The 17,099-nt window shown below is 49.4% G+C and overlaps 2 protein-coding genes across 8 annotated transcripts in view; one reads left to right on the top strand and one right to left on the bottom strand.

Annotated features, from left to right (window-relative positions):
* Positions 1–992: 992 nt before the first annotated feature.
* Positions 993–14,128, bottom strand: ncapg (non-SMC condensin I complex, subunit G). 2 transcript variants are annotated; one of them, XM_030351207.1, is made up of 22 exons: positions 13,895–14,128; positions 13,508–13,619; positions 12,873–13,115; positions 12,471–12,699; positions 11,336–11,481; positions 11,075–11,159; positions 10,770–10,962; positions 9,217–9,366; positions 8,655–8,795; positions 8,180–8,303; positions 7,591–7,680; positions 6,833–7,021; positions 6,373–6,483; positions 5,966–6,085; positions 5,257–5,490; positions 4,409–4,590; positions 4,152–4,317; positions 3,716–3,880; positions 2,843–2,966; positions 2,386–2,433; positions 1,414–1,483; positions 993–1,315 (listed from the first exon to the last, which is right to left on the bottom strand). In XM_030351207.1, the coding sequence occupies exons 2-22, from the start codon at positions 13,613–13,615 to the stop codon at positions 1,189–1,191; spliced, it is 3,045 nt and encodes a 1,014-aa protein (XP_030207067.1). In that variant the 5' UTR covers positions 13,616–13,619; positions 13,895–14,128; the 3' UTR covers positions 993–1,188. The 2 variants fall into 2 exon arrangements, with proteins under 2 accessions (XP_030207067.1, XP_030207068.1); XM_030351208.1 differs by having other exon boundaries at positions 6,848–7,021.
* Positions 14,129–14,788: 660 nt separating this feature from the next.
* fam184b (family with sequence similarity 184 member B) overlaps positions 14,789–17,099 on the top strand; it is a 25,100-nt gene continuing 22,789 nt past the window's right edge. For 3 of the 6 annotated variants that reach the window (XM_030351204.1, XM_030351202.1, XM_030351199.1), the window contains exon 1: positions 14,790–15,650. In XM_030351204.1, the coding sequence (XP_030207064.1) occupies positions 15,501–15,650 (150 nt within the window). In that variant the 5' untranslated portion in view covers positions 14,790–15,500. Of the gene's footprint in view, positions 15,651–17,099 lie in introns of all 6 variants that reach the window. The other 3 variants (XM_030351203.1, XM_030351201.1, XM_030351200.1) reach the window with 2 other exon arrangements.

Raw genomic sequence — 17,099 nt, 5'->3', positions numbered from 1 at the left:
TACTGCGATGGAATACATCGGTACATATTCCCTGCATCAAGCATCGCCTGATGTCCAAATCCACATCCGACAAACATCAAGATAACTTAACATCCATGATATAGCCCTGGAATCTAAGTGGATTTCAATACAATTTCCTGTAACATAAATAATGCTGCCCTCTTTAACAAGAATCTTACCTCCGTCCCTCCAAAACCCTTCCCACTCACCTCCCAGCCAGATAGAGGAAAGAACACTCAGTCCCCCCCGCCTGCTAAATGAGTGGGGCTTAATCTTACACATTGCTGCTTTAATTACACAACAAAATCGTCCTCACCAAGCCAAGTGACTAAGTGAACCCATTTGTTTAGTCTCTTCCCAACAGCGATAACATTTGTCACACCTATAAATGTCAATTTACTTCTCAGCCAGATTTTTCCTTCAAATTGGGTTTCAATGATATTTTTGTAATTGGTCGTGCAGGTGTAGACCGCATACACAATCTCGAATATCAAATGTTGGATTCTATCATCGCCATTAGGAACACCGTCACCTACACTCCAGAGGGCCAACGCCTTCCCTTTCCATGCAAACACGATGGATGGACTTGTAATTACTTTTGACGTTTGGGAATGATGGAGGGACGTTCGGGGAGCAATGCCAACGCTTGCATAATTCATGTCATGGACTGCTGCTACAGATTTAATGTTCCTTCAAGGTTGCACTGTGGCATGTTTTCCAATCGCTGAACGTGACATCCGAGGTGTGGCTCAGTCTCTTACAGCGTCCTCTCTCCTCAGCGTTTTCTTTAGGTAGCACAGGATGAACGGATTTAATGTTTAAATCATTTCATAGTAATTTATGTTGGTAGTTGGCAGGTTAATTTCAGTCTGTAGAGAAGACAACAGACTAGTACAATTAACTCTTGGGGCTCTTGACAGTCAGTGGAGTCTGAATTTTAAGTGCTGCCTCCCACTAATGTGATTTCACAAATTGGACAAATGAAAAAGGAATTTGTAGAAAGTTGTAAATAGTTTATTCAGATTCAAATATAAAATGACATTGCTGAATCTCTCTAAAAGGGAATTGTGAGATATAAAACACTATGAATCCGGTGTTCATCAAGCAATGTTTAACAAGAACCATTAGAAAGGCTGTTATAATGCAGCGGGGACCTCGATATGTATGTACAGTGGGGTGCTGTGTAGCTTAGGAGGTGTTGGCCTCCTGGTCGATGAGGGGGTTCAGGTCCAGCTTGTACCTCTCCAGAGCCGCCGTCTTCGCCCTGCGAGAGGGCCGGGCCCGGGGAAGAGACTCGGGCACGTTCTCGCCGTCGCTGAGTGACCCCACAGACGAGGGGAGAATCAGAGACAAGTCCTACATGGACACTGCGTGGATCCTACACACACAAACACACAACCTCCTTTAACTCACCTCTCCTCAGACGACTCTGCCCGTCGGCTGCCCTTTCTGCCCGATTTGGGGGCCGGGGTCTTCTTCTGACCTGGAGGGGGCACGTGAAACATAATTCAATTCCAGTGTAGCAAAGACGACGCTGCACCACGCTTGCTCCACCTTGGCGACTATAATGGCCTCCTCCAGACAAAGTACTCAGGGTGGTGGTGTTGTTGAGGCTGTTTTTCTTGCAAGGTTTGCGGATAATGATACGTGGCCAGGTGCTTCATGTTGCCATGTAGGAGATGTCTCCTTGAGTGTAGGTGGTGACGGCTGACCTGAACTTTGCATACCAGGTGTGCGGCCTCACCTAGCCCCGGAGTCCGATAAGTCTGACTCGGCCAGATGAGGCTGCTTAAACCAGCCATCATCCACACAAACACCAGGGTTGCCGCGGTGTGGACATTTTCACACTGAGTAATACGCTCGTGTCAACACCGGTATTACCGGTAAAAACGGTATTAACTTTGAAACTAGGTCAACCGCCATCTTCTCCGTCAACTCTCCTCTCACACTCGGTGACAGCGGCTGGCAGCGCGCCAATTCTCGGCGTCTTATAACGTTCTATATATAATAGTTTAATATAATTGTATCCATCATAATATCACAGCCAAAAGCTCTGTGCGCCTCCGGATGGCCGTAGCGCGGGGAGCTCACGTAGGGATTGGGCTTCGCGGGGTTTGTTTACCGCCGTTGCTATGGTTACCGGTCTTTTAAGGAAGCGCGTCAATTCTCGGCGCGCCAATTCTCTTCCGCACAGAGCAGAACTGCGGCCTATTCTACACATTTTAATTTTCTGAATTATAATATTATTAATTTTTACTGAATTTGTTGGTCTCAACAACGGTAACACCGGTAATACCGTATACCGCGGCAACCCTAACCAACACACATACCCGCATCAGGATTTACAAACAACCACTATGAGCAAACTCCATTTAGATGACTTACCTCTTTTGGGCTTCTTGACAGATTTAGAGGGATCTTCTGCTACAAACTCTGTTAAGGTGAGAAATAAAAAGAAAACGTTTATTTACAACCTCAGCAATCAAGTTCACTACAGTGGGAAACTGACTGATGGCCGATAAGCAGTGCTAGATGCTTATGTCGCTCTCTGAAAGAGTTGTGGTGCATGTCATAGATAAATAGGGCTTTGTGCTTAATCAAATTTTGATCGATTTCGATTTTTTCTAGTTGAAAAGCTTTTTTTATTCTTTAAAATGATTATAGAAATTGCAGAAAAGCTGGATACATACTTGTTCATTATTTTTTCGGTTTGAAAATTTTCGATTGGAACATTTTGCGTAAATTTTGGAGGGAAATGCTGAATAAATGTTTTCATATTTTCAAACTCAAAAAAAAAAATCGATTGAAAAAAATCGATCATTTGAAAGCTTTGTGTGTGTACCGTCAGCGTTGATGTCCAGGGGCTGGAGGGCTGTTTCTGTGTGCTGCTCGGCCTGCTCCTTGGAGTCCACCAGGCGGTCAATCACCTTCTCTACGGCACGGAGCGAGATGCGGTCCTTCACCACCTGAACACCGGACACACACAGACGTCGTTTAGGACAAAGGCATTCAATCTGTGCTAATTCGGTCCATGTATTTCAGCAGTGCTGCTGGTCTTAGAACAAAAGTGTCCTGCATGCGAGCAAGTTTCCCTACATTTACATTAAGGGCATTTAGCAGACGCTTTTATCCAAAGCGACTTACAATAAGTACGTTTGTCAGAAGAAGGTGAAACAATATAATCGCCGTCGGTACAGAGATGTATTGACCACCATGAAGGCAGATAAACGTCCAGCTCAAATACAGCATTTATTGGCTTGAGGTTTATTCATTTTCCTCTGCAGACAGTAAGAAGAAATATTTTTAAGACCTTTGCAAATAATTTAAGACCATCATCTTTAAAGCCTAAATTAACAATTTTTACATCCAACCATTTGTTGAAGCGGTTCGTTATAACCAAAGTCTGGTTCCTTTTCCAATGTGTTGCTTGACCTGGTTAGCGGGCATTAGGGTGAGGGTTAGCTGACGTTACCTGGGTGACCTGGTTAGCGGGCGTTACCCGGGCGACCTGGTTAGCGGGCGTTACCCGGGCGACCTGGTTAGCGGGCGTTACCCGGGTGACCTGGTTAGCGGGCGTTACCCGGGTGACCTGGTTAGCGGGCGTTACCCGGGCGACCTGGTTAGCGGGCGTTACCCGGGCGACCTGGTTAGCGGGCGTTACCCGGGCGACCTGGTTAGCGGGCGTTACCTGGGCGACCTGGTTAGCGGGCGTTACCTGTGTGACCTCCAGCAGCAGCGCGTGCAGCTCCTGCCGGGTGCCCTCGTTGGCGCTGACCTCCAGGTTGTTCAGGGTCTTGGCGTAGAGCCGCACCTCGGGGGCCGTCTGGTCCTTCAGGATCTCCCCGCACACCCGCAGCGCCATGCTGTCGTGCACACACACCTAACGCACACGCACGCACACACACGGTTAGGAGGCTAGTTAGGAGAGGGGTTGAATTCAAAGTGCCTTCAGGTAGTCATGATGGAACGGGGTGGGGCGGGTAAGGACGTTTCGCTCTGAGAGCTAGAGGGGATCAATCCGCCCACACCAGTACCGGTGTAAGAGCCCGTGGAAGGTCAGGTCGCTGAGGGTATTCACGTATAGAAACACCGTTGGGACGACCAGACGTAACTAAATAGGACGGCCGTGGCCGTGGTTCCGCGAGGCCCACCTCGTGGTTCGCGGAGGGCTTGATGAGGGTCCCGGGGCGCGTCAGCTCCACCAGCAGCTCCACCACGTTACTGGGATCCACCTCCGCCAGCGGGGACGTGGCCGGCGCGTTCATCAGGGTCCGCACCGTGGGCAGGAAACTCTCGCCGACCACTTCCTGGTGGGCTCTGGGAGACGCAGGGGCGGCTGTTTAGAGGGTGCGCTCTCCATCACGTTCATCATGCTTCTGGACTTGTGTGAGTGGCCTGCGTGACTCACCGGCTCTCGCGGGCGTAGAGCTGGAAGAAGACGCCCAGGCAGTGGCGGAGGCTGGTGTCGCCCTCGGTGACGGGGTTGTACCACAGCAGCACCAGGCGGGAGAACATCTTGGCGCTGGAGAAGCGGTCCATGTACATGAGCTTGGCCAGACCCTGGGCCGTCTCCGTACGCAGGTCAGACACCTGGGGGGGGAGAAAGAGAGAGAGAGAGAGAGAGAGACCGAGACCGACCAGTCATGTGTGTTCATGTTAACCCTGCTACAGCTTGTATTGATGGGAGTCTGAAATAAGATCCCAATCTAAAGGCTCATGGCTGGGGAAAGGCCTGTCGCCCTGATAGCATCATGCCCTGCAGGTCTCGGCGGGGGAGAGGTGAAGTGCCAACACATCTCAGTAGATGATGGATGATGAGACATCCCCTGAAGCTAATCCTGGATCAGACTGAGCTACCCTTCCTTCCAGGGAAGGCATCAACCATCCAATACCTCTCCATACCAGTTGTACATTTACAGGCTACATAACTGATTACATTGTTCAGATCTATCGAGGATCCTGCTCGCATGAAAGTTGCTACACAATGCTGTCATAGATGACGACACAATTGTTGAAGTACCTACTCGCACCTTACACAATACAGGCCAGTACAGGCCAGTACAGGCCAGTCATTACAAGCCAAGCAGTTGGTGGCCCCACCTTCAACACCTCTGTTAGATAGTGCTAAAGCAGTTTGCTTATTTTATAAACTCAAAATGACTCTTATACTTTTTGAGTAATCGTGAGGATAGATGCACTTATTCTAGGTTGCTTTGGATAAAAAAGGTACCCAAAAAAAAAAAAAGGCCCACACACCTCTCCATCGAGAAACTCCGACAGCAGCTGCAGAATGCTCTGAGCCGTGTCCCCCGCCAAGTCTCCCTTCTCTTCCGTTGGCTCCTCCTCTTCCTGCCCGCCCGGCGAATGGGAGGCCGGCGTGGCCTGAGTGACAGGCTTCTCGGAGAGCAGCTGGAAGCTGAAGAGCAGCAGCAGGTCGATGATGGAGCGCAGAGCGCTGATACGGATCTTCACCTCGTCCAGCTGGGCGATCTACAGGGGAGGGGCGTTCAGCATTAATTAGGTTTAATTCGATTTTAGTTTCGCCATATTATTCGACCCAGTCATACAGCATACAGTGTAACTGAATTACAATCCAGAAGACAAACAGTATAAACATCATCCAATAGCCCTGCCATGCAATGTTTGCAATTGTACTCTATTAGTCATTAATATACACTACACATGTTTAAATTACTATTATTTATTTTTTTACGTACCATTTTGTTTTGCCTACCTCCGCACCATTCAAGACTATTTTGCACTATTTAGAATTAATTCAATTTAAATATTACTTATTTTATTTTACCTAATTTTATCCTTTTATAATTAATGCACCGGGGTCAGAGACAAACACAATTTCGGTTCTTCTATTTGTCTTTGTACATTTGTTGGAATTGTCAATAAAGCTCACTTTGAGTTTGACTTTGAAAAAGTGAGGTTCCTCGTCTTCTCGAGGGGGCCTTACCTGCAACAGCAGCACCATGTGAGCCTTGGCCAGCTCCTTGCTGTGCAGCGCGCTCGTGCCCAGACACACCACCGCCATGTTGCGCACGGCGGGATGAGCGTTGGCGATGCAGGGTACGATCTAGAGACGGAGACACGGGGACGCGATAAGCTCTGGACGTTTACACACAGCACAGGGCACCAGACCAACACGTTTGTCTCACAGCAGCTCATTGCTTAAAACATTTACACGCATCGTTATTCAGGGGTGAATTAAAAGCTACTGTTGGGTGTGCTTTCAGTGTCATTGGTAAAAGAGGGTGAGCTAGAGACAGAGAGAGGGCGAGAGAGAGAGAGGGCCACAGAGAGAGGGCAATAGAGAGAAAGCAAGAGAGAGAGAATGGTGGAGGTACGTAGGGCTCGGGTTACCAGAGAAGACACGATGGCGCTCAAGGTGGGCCCGATGCGGGTCTTGATGTTCATCTGCTTCAGCAGCTCGGCGCACATGGTCAGACACCTCAGGAGAGTATCTGGGTCGCTCTATAGCAGCAGGGGAAAAAAAACACCATCAGCCAATCATCCCAGAGCACTTCATTATGCAAGACCGGAGAGGGAGAGGATAATGAACTAGGAAGTATTGCATCAACGTTGCAAGCAAGCACCAGCCGATGCCTTTTAGTGAAGCGAAGGCAGGAGACACTAACATGTAGTTCCTCTAATGGCCTCAGGGTGGTTAGAGTAGAGAATCACATGTAGTTCCTCTAGGCCTCTAGGTGGTTAAAGTAGAGACTAACATTTAGCCCCTCCAACGGCCTCTAGGTGGTTAAAGTAGAGAAGGCCATGCAGGAGCCCAGCTTGTGTGTGTGCGCGTGCAAGCGTGTAAGCGTGCCTTCTCCGTGCGGACCTCCCGGTCGACGGGCTGGCTGCCCTCGGCCGCCTCCTGCAGCACCAGGTTGCGCTGGTTCTCCAGCTCCGTGATGGAGTCCTTGAACTGGGCGGCGTTGCTGAACTCCTGGGCGGCGATGCAGTCGTCCAGCGCCTGGCGGGCCTCCAGGATGCGCACCTTCACCTCCGCGAGCTGGAGGCGTGGAGGAGACGCCACCACAGGCAGCGTGGGACCGCTAAGGGTTAGGTTCTGAGGCAGTACATGCGCACGGCAACGGCTTGGATGGAGAATATGAGGGAACGGTGTAGAAATGATAAATAATACAGCTGAAAAGGTTGAATATACAATTGTAGTCTTTGTAGGGCTGCAAGATAATATGACGAGATTGCAATTTAATTTGTATTCTATGGCACCTACTGCATATGGAAACAGTATAAAAATCTATGTCATTGCATTATTTCAGTTATAATTGTTCTCTTGTTCATTACCGCAACCTTTTCTGATTAGCTCTTTGCCGAGGCTACAAAATAAATAAATAATCGCAGTTACACCATCTTAATTATTCAGCCTTATCTTTAACACAGTGGCACACTAACACTCCTCCACCCCTCTCCCCTCTCTCCTCTCGTCACGTTCTCACTTCCCCCGAGTGCGAGCGTTATCAGCAGGACGTCAGACGCCTCCTCGACAGCCGAGGAACACGGCTCCACCGTGCCTCTCCTGCTAAACCCACCGCTCCCGGGGGGCCTCTCTCTCCGTACCTTGATCTGCCTCCGGCGGTCCTGGGCTTCGTCCAGGGGCGGGCCGGCCTCGGCGATGGGCTCCCTGACATCAGAGATGATCTCCGCCACCTGGGGATCCAGGGGCAGAGCGCAGCGTCAGCGCGGCGGCAACAGGGACTGGAAGCGCCGCGTGTGGCACAGCTTTATGGTAACCCGGTGGTGGGTAGGCCTGTGTGCATTCCCCTGTTTGAACCGTCTACGCTACAATTGTTTTTTTGTAGAATTGGGTTACTGGGCTGAGTACGATACGATGTGGTGTAATTTATTCATCACCCACGGGAAGTCTGGGTAATATATTCCTTGGTTTTGTTTTCAAATAAAAACTAAATTTCACATCTCTCTGTATCCAAAATAATGAGCGTGAACAATGCCAAAAAAAAATAAAAGATGGGAAAATATTTTTGCAAGTAAACTAATGATCATAGCAGGGAAAATAAAATGTTTTGCTCCTTTGTTTCTCGACTGGGATGAGATGGTAGACGGATGAGAATCAACGAGGGAGTTTCTCCAGAGTTGACACACATACACACGTGCGTGCGTGTGTGTGTACGTTGGTGTGCTCGTATACCATCTGTATGCGGCGGTTGTCATCGGGGATGAGGCTGAGCAGTTTCTCCGTGAGCAGGGACACCAGGGAGGCGGGCGTCTGGGGCCGACACAGCAACTCCTGCAGCACGGCCAGAACACGCTTCCTGCACAGCGGGGAGATCGGCAGCATCAGAGGCGGCTGCTGCTGTTCACTTAACAGGCCCAGACAGCTACACAACACCGCGGGATCCCTTGGTTTGATTGCATTTATGGCGTTTCCTGAATGCAATTTATGCTCCGTGATATTATCGGCGCAAGCATATTCTTACGATTTGAATCTATTCATTTAAAAAGGTTTAAAATGACCTTAGCTCTCCTCACCTCCGGTTGACACAAGATCAATGATCATTGAGTTCCCGTCAGTTCTCAACTGGCCCCTCCCTGCTCCCCCTCCATCCTCGTCCTCCGGTTGTCTCTCCCCGACCCCCACACGACCCACCCCCTCCACTACTGACCTGCCCCCTTCCTCGTTAGTGTCCAGGCAGCCGACCAGATGGATGAGCTGCTGGGAGATGAACTCCTTCCTCATGGCCATCTCCAGCGAGTTGAACTCGGCCCTCTGCGCCTCCGACAGCACGGGCACCGTCCTCACGAACCTAGAGCGCGGCAGGGCCAGGGACGCGTCAGTCACGGCACGGCCCGCAGTGTCGCTGGGGAATAACATATCGCTGCCCGCAACGTTGTGGACATAATGCTGACGCCACACACACACACCCCCAACACAGTTTAATCAGAATGTGTATTGTCAAACTATCCTGTTAAACGGCCAAGAAAAAAAAAACTGTCAAGAGGTACTAAAAAGAGAAACTGCATTGCGATAACAGAGATACACGCACATTCTCTGAGAATCCCAAGCATGACTCTCCGATGGATCACTGGCCTTCTAATTAAAGAGGATGCTAATGAATGCCAGGATGTGCACGTTGGCTGAGGTCACACAGCCATACACCGATCACATTAGCGTGCCCATGGCCCCAACACCATGGGCCCCAACAACATGGACCTCCGTGGTCTCACCCTTGGAGGTAGTCGGCATAGGTGGCGGCGTCCGGCAGGATCTTCTCCAGCATCTCCTCTCCCTCGTCCCCCTTGGCCCTGACGAACTCACACAGAGCCCTCCAGTAGATCACGTTCTCGCAGCTCAGAGCGTCTCCCGGGATCAGCTTACTGTGGACAACAGACACGTCGGTGCACTGCTTGCGTCAGGCCTTTCTCACAGAGCGCACACACACACACACACACACACACACACACACACACACACACACACACACACACACACACACACACACACACACACACACACACACACACACACACACACACACACACAGTGGTGCAACGGTTCACGGGTTACCCGTGATCCATACGGATCAACCCTCACGGTTCGGGATGCAAGTGATTCGCGGATAGGCTGATAAAAAAAAAAAGTTGTGCGTTCACGTGATAAGCGCAGGTTTAAAGGACAATTCTGGTATTAACAACATCATCAAGTATCGTAGCAAATTTCACTTTCTGTTGCGTTTTATTTGGCGTTCCGTAAATCCCATTGAAACAGAAACCGGACATGTTTGTGTTTGGTTGTAGTCTTTTCGCTCGGTTCTCCGTATCAGCAGTAGGGCTAGAACCGAGCGAAAAGACTACAACCAACCCCCCTTGCACTGAGCAATGAGTCTTCCAACCGAAATCAATGGATTTACAAAATGCCAAATAAAACACGACAGAAACTGTCCTGTTTTATTTGTCTGCATTGCCGTGGGAGAGTCTAGACTCTAAAATCTCCCCAGGTAATGCAGACATCCTTAATTGTAAATGCAGGGTTAGGGATTATTTACTATCCATGTTAAAAGGAAGAAGGAATAATACCTCAGATTGCGATATTTTTAAATATTGACTATGCTTAAAGGAAGCAGGATTATTACACATTTTTCACTCTATTTAGTTTTTACACATTTGAAGATTTTATTTCAAGTCACATTTGTCATGTTATCTTTATTGTTGTTGATCCGAAAATGATCCGACCCGTGACTCAAAAACCGTGACACGATCCGAACTAGGTGTGTGAACGGTTACAAAAAATTGTAAACGGTGTCATGACCCCTTTTTTTCCGTGTACACGGTTAAGCGTTTTTTTTTTATTATTTAATGATTTTTTGCGCGAGCAGTATGATCGCAAAAAGAACATTGGTTTGACCGGTTGCCATGGTTATCTCCGTGTGGTTAATTTGCAGTTGCGGTGTTAATTAGGATGTTGTCAGCTTACTGTTCCATTAAACTGTAATCAGAAAATGCGGTTATATGCTATAGACCCTAGAGTATCTGTGGTATAAACGCTGGGACAAATTATGAATTACAAATATGTAAACTTGAAAGTATGGACCGTCGTGATTCCCATTGAAACAATGATTATTTTGCGCGGTGATTATTTTTTTTCTTTTTCGTTTACTGATTTTTCCTAAACGGTTATGATTTACTAACCGTGTACGCGTGCACACCCCTAATCCGAACCGTGAGTTTTGTGATCCGTTGCACCCCTACAGGACTCCATGCTTCCCTTCTGGGGACCGTACCTCGTGCCGAGCTGCACCCTGTCCTTCAGCATCTCCTCTTCGGGCATGTTGGTGAAGATGGCCTTGAGCACTTCCAGGGCCGTCTCGGAGCAGTTCTCCACGTCCAGCCTGGGCAGCAGCAGCACAACGTCGCCGTCCAGGTGCTTGAGCCAGGAGGGCAGGAGCCGGGTTTTCACAGCCTCCCTGACGGCCTCTGGGACACAGAGACACAGAGCCCTGGGTTTACATCCTGCTGTGATGGGAGCTACTAAGCCGTTAACAGCCAACACTTTGTTTTAAGATGTCAAGTAATGCACACACGGTACCTGAGGTGTCGTGCAGGCCCTCCTCTAATAGGGTCACTCTCTGGGCAATGCTAAGAGCCTTGACGTGCACCTTATCGGCAAGAACCTGAAACACAAAGCGAGGTCACGCATTCACCCACATCCTGCCGATTGCCAAAGACAAACGTATCAATAGCCCTGATGGTCGTCATGTGTGCATCCTTGCATACATTTCACTACTTCTGACTTTGAATATCCAGTTAAAACTGGGCAACCAGTCAGAGCGACTCCATCATGGGTTACCTGGTAGGCCAGCTTGCGGACGCTCTCCTTGACGTCCCGCGTGCGCTTCAGCACCTTGACCAGCGTGATGGGCGACATGGCGATGCACGACAGCACCGCGCGCCTCACCTCCGCGTTGGAGTCGTTGTCCAGGATCAGCATGTAGGCTGCATGGGGAGGGGAACAGTTCGAGTGAGTGTGCGGAGTTAGGAGTTGTATAGAGGGCATGACTGGGGAGCTAGGACGTTGGGACTCCCAGTTGGAATTACCATGAGACCAAACTGGTTGAACCAAAGGTTAAAAAGGCACAAGGTGGAAGCCTCTACCGGGTGGGCGGCGGAGCTTTCAGAATAAAAAAAAAACTCAATTCTGTCTGCTTTAACTGGCTGTGTACCTCTGCAAAAGCCGAACAGCTGTGAGGGGATTGTCCATAGCAAGACTCTCGTAAACGAAGAGGTACTGGCTGGCCAGCCTTTATTATTTCAGTGTTTCCCATACACAGACCAATGTGTGGCGCAGCGCCACAGAAACAACTCTGAGCACCACAAATTGATTCTGAATTATTTTTTTGGGGGGATTTTAAACTATAAATATTGTTCCGTTCATTCATCTCCGCAGAGCACTCTTTCTCCCCGTCATTCTCGTTCACACACGCACACAGAGACAAGCGCGCATACATGCCAATGGTGCGCGGGTATACACTACCACTGATTGGATCAACCCACGTATCACTGATACATGCACGCGCACTGACAGTTGATTCACCACCTCCTCCTCTCAACGCGCCCACAAAGGAAAACCCGAAGCAGCGGGATATTTGGCACAGTGAAGAGTACGGTCGGCGACATCTGAGGTTTACCAATGTGTGCTCAAACACACCTGCCCAAAATTATTGTTGACTCAGAAAAGATAATGTTAGCCTTATGAACTCGACCTTATTGATATTGAACATCCCGCACCCTAATTCAGCATAGACAACGTTGGTAACGCAGCAAACGATGCGATTAATGGGAAATGCGAGAGGAGCCATACATTGCTTTCTGTTTCCGATATATTACATTGTTCAATGAGCAATCGCGAAAAGCCAATAACTAATTAGTAAAAAATAAGTATAACAAATAACAGAACTAATAGTAATGTCCAGGGGTTTCCTCACCACTGACGGTGGGGCAGTCTGGGTCCTGGGGCTGCTGCAGCCGGGTCATGGCCAAGGCGGCCTGGATCCTCACGTTGGGGAACTTGTCGGTCACGCGGATCAGCATGGCCTGGTGGAGGCTGTCAAACAGGTCGTCGTCGATCTGGGCGTTCTCCGACATGCTGCCCAGCAGCTTGTTGATCAGCTGGCACACACGGAAACGCACCGCGTGGCTGTTGGCCTTGTGGGACTGAGAGGGAAGCCGGGGCAAAGGGCAGGGTATGGATGTGTGAAGGGGTAGACAGACCACAGAGAAGAGACAGACGGAGCATCAACAACCCATAGACACACACACACAAAGATATTAGAAGTCATAGATTGAGTGACTTGTGCAGGGTCAACCACAACAACAAGCATGTGTACCTCCAACAGGAAGTTAAAGATGAAGGTGAGAAAAGGATGGTCATCCTCCTCCTCCTCGTCTTCCTCTTCCTCCTCCTGCTGCTGCTCCCCCTCTTTGTCGTTTTTAGAAGAAGACTGGAAGCTTGAGGCAAACTTGGCGACAAACTCGATGACATTTTCCACAGCGGGCTCCCTTTTGTACACGATCATGGCGTACTTTAGGTAGTGGATGAACTTTTCATGGAACAACGTCTTGTCCTCCAACTGTGGATAGGCAGTGATTGTGATCAGGTTCTTTACCATGAATAATCACGTCTGACATCCAATCAGGAATGACACATGCAGATTTATAGAAAAATTAAAACTTTTGTAGTTTCATTTTACGTTTTATTTATCTGTTACTATTTGGTCCTCTTTGTTGTTTCTGTTTTGATTCTCTAGCTGCTAAGGAAACAGGTTAACCACACTGAAGAGGTTAAGGTTAAGAGGTAGATGCGATTTGTAAGGTTGAGTATTTCTTTAGCTGCTCAACAACACCAAGGATCCAGCGCCAATAAGCAACCTCGCACAACGCACAACCATGACAATGAAACATGAAAGTGTAGTTTTGTAAAGAAAGCACAGTAACTGTTAGCATCTGAGGGAAAACGTCCTACCGTGTTGTAGCGATTCTTCAGGACGGCCACCAACTTGGCCTTGTTGTTGTGGCCCTTCTGGGCTCTGTTGAAGGCCTCCTTTATCTCCATCTCGCTGTCGGCCGTCATCTTTCTTCACGGGGGGAATTGTGTACACGGAAGAGGTTAACCAACAGTACATGCGAATTGTAATGTACACACGCAAACGCGTTTCTTTGATATGGTCAAGAATAGGAGTCACATCTCGATGGGTCACTTCAGCGTTAGCTAGCATCACCGTTACCCATATCCCACAACAACAAACACGCAAAACTTGCGGTAACCTCACCATTTTATGTTAACAGATCTAGTTTGTAAAATATTTATCCGGAGTCGCAACAATACAAAAAATAGTTTGCATACATGTACCTGGTGGGATATCCTATTAGATGTTTTCCCCCTGTTGATTCACTGTTTTGCTGCTACCGACTGCCGCCTGTTTTCAAATTTCGTCCTGTCAGTTCTCGCGAGAGTTAGGTCCATGGTTTGTGCGTACTACTACGCCCCCTCCTATATATTTCACGCACACGCGGACATGAGCACTGACGTCCGGCGTCATAATGTTTCTCCCGTTATACTTGGGCTGTTCTGACGAGTCAACATTTGCAACCCTATCCAAATCTAGCTAAATAGTTTGTTTAGCGCGCACATCATAACTGATGTTGCCCTCGTAGATTGCAGCTGTCCGACGGCTTGCAGCTGTGGACGGGTCAAAGCACAATGTCCCCCATCGGAAGGACATCATTGACACGCTTCCAACACGACTACAGGCGCATACGACTCTGTTTAGAGTTAAAAACAGTAACATCTCTCGAGAACCTCTTTGACAGTGAAATTCAGATGGTGCTATTTTTAGGGGGGTTATTTGTGGATGTCCCGGTATTGTCTCCTGATGTGTGTGTTGGGCAGGTGCACTTTTATGATATGATATGCAATAGGACTGTTATTGAGACTGTTGCCATGGCTGTGACGGGAGCAGCAGGGAAGATGTTGGCCTATGATAAGGTGCTTGTTAATAGTGCCCTGTTATCGCCAGGTATGCACAAGCACAACAAGATGACACTCTCCAAACAGCACCTGAGGTCCATAGCCTCGATGTGACTAGGAAGCCCTACTTAGCTTCTGCACATCACATCGCTTCTTAGATTGATGGACTGTCTGATATCCCAGTCTAGAAGCAGCCTATGCCATACCATCGGCACAGCATAGCTTTAAAAAAGACTCATGTGACTCAAAGTAGGCTTTCATCATCCCACCACCACCTGCCTGTTTATTTCCGTAGTCCATTCCACAACCCCTTTGTTTTTTTTGCGTGGAACCTATTCCAGTACAACCTCGTATTCCTTGTTCAGGTCGGCCTATATGGCTGCAAGATGGTCCGATAGTTTGATCAGACCGTCATCGTCATTCTTTCGCGATACGGCTATCGATAAGCGGCGCCGGTAGGGGCGGGGCAGCACTGCAGCACAGCGCGCTCCGCTCGTCTCTCCGGTACATTTCCCGTTCATACGCACGCACGCACGCTCTTCGCGCGGGTGTACTGCGAGCGAGCGAGCGAGCGAGGCGGTCCGGAGCCCATGCCTTCTTCATCCGTCAGGGCTCTGTCTCCCTAGCACCACACACATCGGTTAGCAGGAAGGGAAGGCTCGGTCGGCGCAAACGCGCGTCCCCGATGGAATTCCAGTCTGTGACCTCCGCTATCACCGGGCGGAGAGCGGGGGGGCGGCCAACGGAGAGCAGGAGAGCCCCGCTGCTTTACTACCGAATGTTTCCACCCAACCGGTCGCGCTGCTGCTGCTGCTGCTGCTGTTCCCGCGTGAGGGGTCCGTGTGTGTCGACATAGGAGGAGGAGGGATGAATGAGATGCGAGGCGAGTAAAAGTTGATCGGTTTTTTTTTCCGGGGAGATCGTTCAGCGTCAACGGCAGGATTATTCCCACTATCGCCCCCCAGTCTGGGAAGTTCCCTTGGGGGTTATGGCTTCAGGCGCCGGTAAGGCTGCACAGTCCCCCGGGCCGGGATCCACGGTGAACGGGACTGCGGCAGAGTTCCCGAAGGCTGACCACGAGCTGTACGACGACCAGATGCAGATCAAGATGTGCAAGAAGATAGCGCAGCTCACGAAGGTAAGCAGGTTCTCATCCACCGCCCCGGCTGCAGCAAGAGGATGCACCCTGACGGGACTCGTCTGTCACTTGTCGCGTTGTGTGGCTCGGGATGTGGCGAATTCTGACTCGTTTGAAGGCCCTTTGTGTCTGATGCAACCTGAACGTAAACCTGTTTTGTTTTTTTTGTTCCCTATGATGTTCCCTTTGAACACAATGTCTCTATATCCCACCATTCACCCTAGTAACAGCCGAGTAACGAACGCCCAGTCCTTCCATTGCAATTCAACTTGGGACCCCCCCCCCCCCCCCCCCCCCCCCTCTACCTGGCCCCCATAACTACATGCCAACAGACGTGGTCAGGCACCAACAAGAGTTTCCCACACATGATAGAAGAACCTGTGTCTTAAAAATACATTGAACGGTCCATGGGCAATGACCAGCTAGGAGTCTGCCTTTTCTCCTTTCCGTTGGAAATAACCACCTATCACCGCCGTCTTTGCACAACCGCGTATGCCTCTATAGGAGTGTAGGTGCACGAATTCACGACTCGTATCTATCCCCGCGCTCTCCCACACACGGATCAATTTGGATTAACCTCTGCGTTTCAATACTGCTTACATAGACGGGGGCACGACCTATTGTTGAGTTTGCCCAATCCCTGTTGGCTATGCGGTTCCTATAGCTTCCCATGTGCAGCCGACACCTCTCTTGTTTATGATGCCTGTGCGCGTTTTAAAAAAGCAGCGAGGTTTGGCACAAATGCATATGAAATGTGTAGGGGTGTTATCACGACGTCTGTGTGTGTGTTATCCCGTTGACACACAGAAGCACACAGAGTCTGACACAGATGGGGAGGTCAGCATTTGTGTCTTGGCTTGTTATTATGGATGACATATAAAGTGCCGACCAAGCATTTCCAGCAGCTCCCCCACCACCGAGCCTCTCTCTCTCTCTCTCCCTCTCTCTCTCTCTCTCTCCCTCTCGCTCTCCCCCTCTCGACTCCCTAGCCATCCTAATCTGTCTCCTTTAAAAGGCTTACTGACGTTCATCCACCCCACACTGTCAACCACTGTCTTTGTAAGCGCCGTAAATAACACAAGAGGAGCCAGAGGACTCGCGAGTGCCAGCCATCCCAGATCTGATGCGCCACTGAAGCCTTTTGTCCAAGCTTGTTACTGGGAAACATCGGATGTCTTTCCGTGCGCGTATATATGCGTGCATTGTGTGCATATGCGTGTGTTTGTGTGTGTGTGTGTGTTTGTGTGTTTGTGTGTGTGTGTGTTTGTGTTTGTGTGTGTGTGTGTGTTTGTGTGTGCACATGCGTGTTTGTGTGTGTGCACGTGTGTGTGCGCGAGAATATGCATGCATTGTGTGCATATGAGTGTGTTTGTGTGCGTGTGTGTGCCTGCGTGTGCGTGTGTGATACCTGATGTGTGAAGGGTTGTGTAGTGTAGGAGTGAGGAGATG

The sequence above is a fragment of the Gadus morhua genome, chromosome 3 (genome assembly GCF_902167405.1).
Source record: "Gadus morhua chromosome 3, gadMor3.0, whole genome shotgun sequence".
Classification (NCBI taxonomy): domain Eukaryota; kingdom Metazoa; phylum Chordata; class Actinopteri; order Gadiformes; family Gadidae; genus Gadus; species Gadus morhua.
The sequence above is the reverse complement of the archived record's forward strand: the minus strand, read 5'-3'. Positions and strand labels throughout refer to the sequence as shown.

Coding starts and splice junctions, on each gene's coding strand:
- ncapg (XM_030351207.1), bottom strand. CDS start 13,615: ATGACGGCCGACAGCGAGATGGAGATAAAGGAGGCCTTCAACAGAGCC. Junction 13,116..13,507: donor TGAAGAATCGCTACAACACG/GTAGGACGTTTT, acceptor GCCTATCCACAG/TTGGAGGACAAGACGTTGTT. Junction 1,316..1,413: donor GCAGAGTCGTCTGAGGAGAG/GTGAGTTAAAGG, acceptor GGGGTCACTCAG/CGACGGCGAGAACGTGCCCG.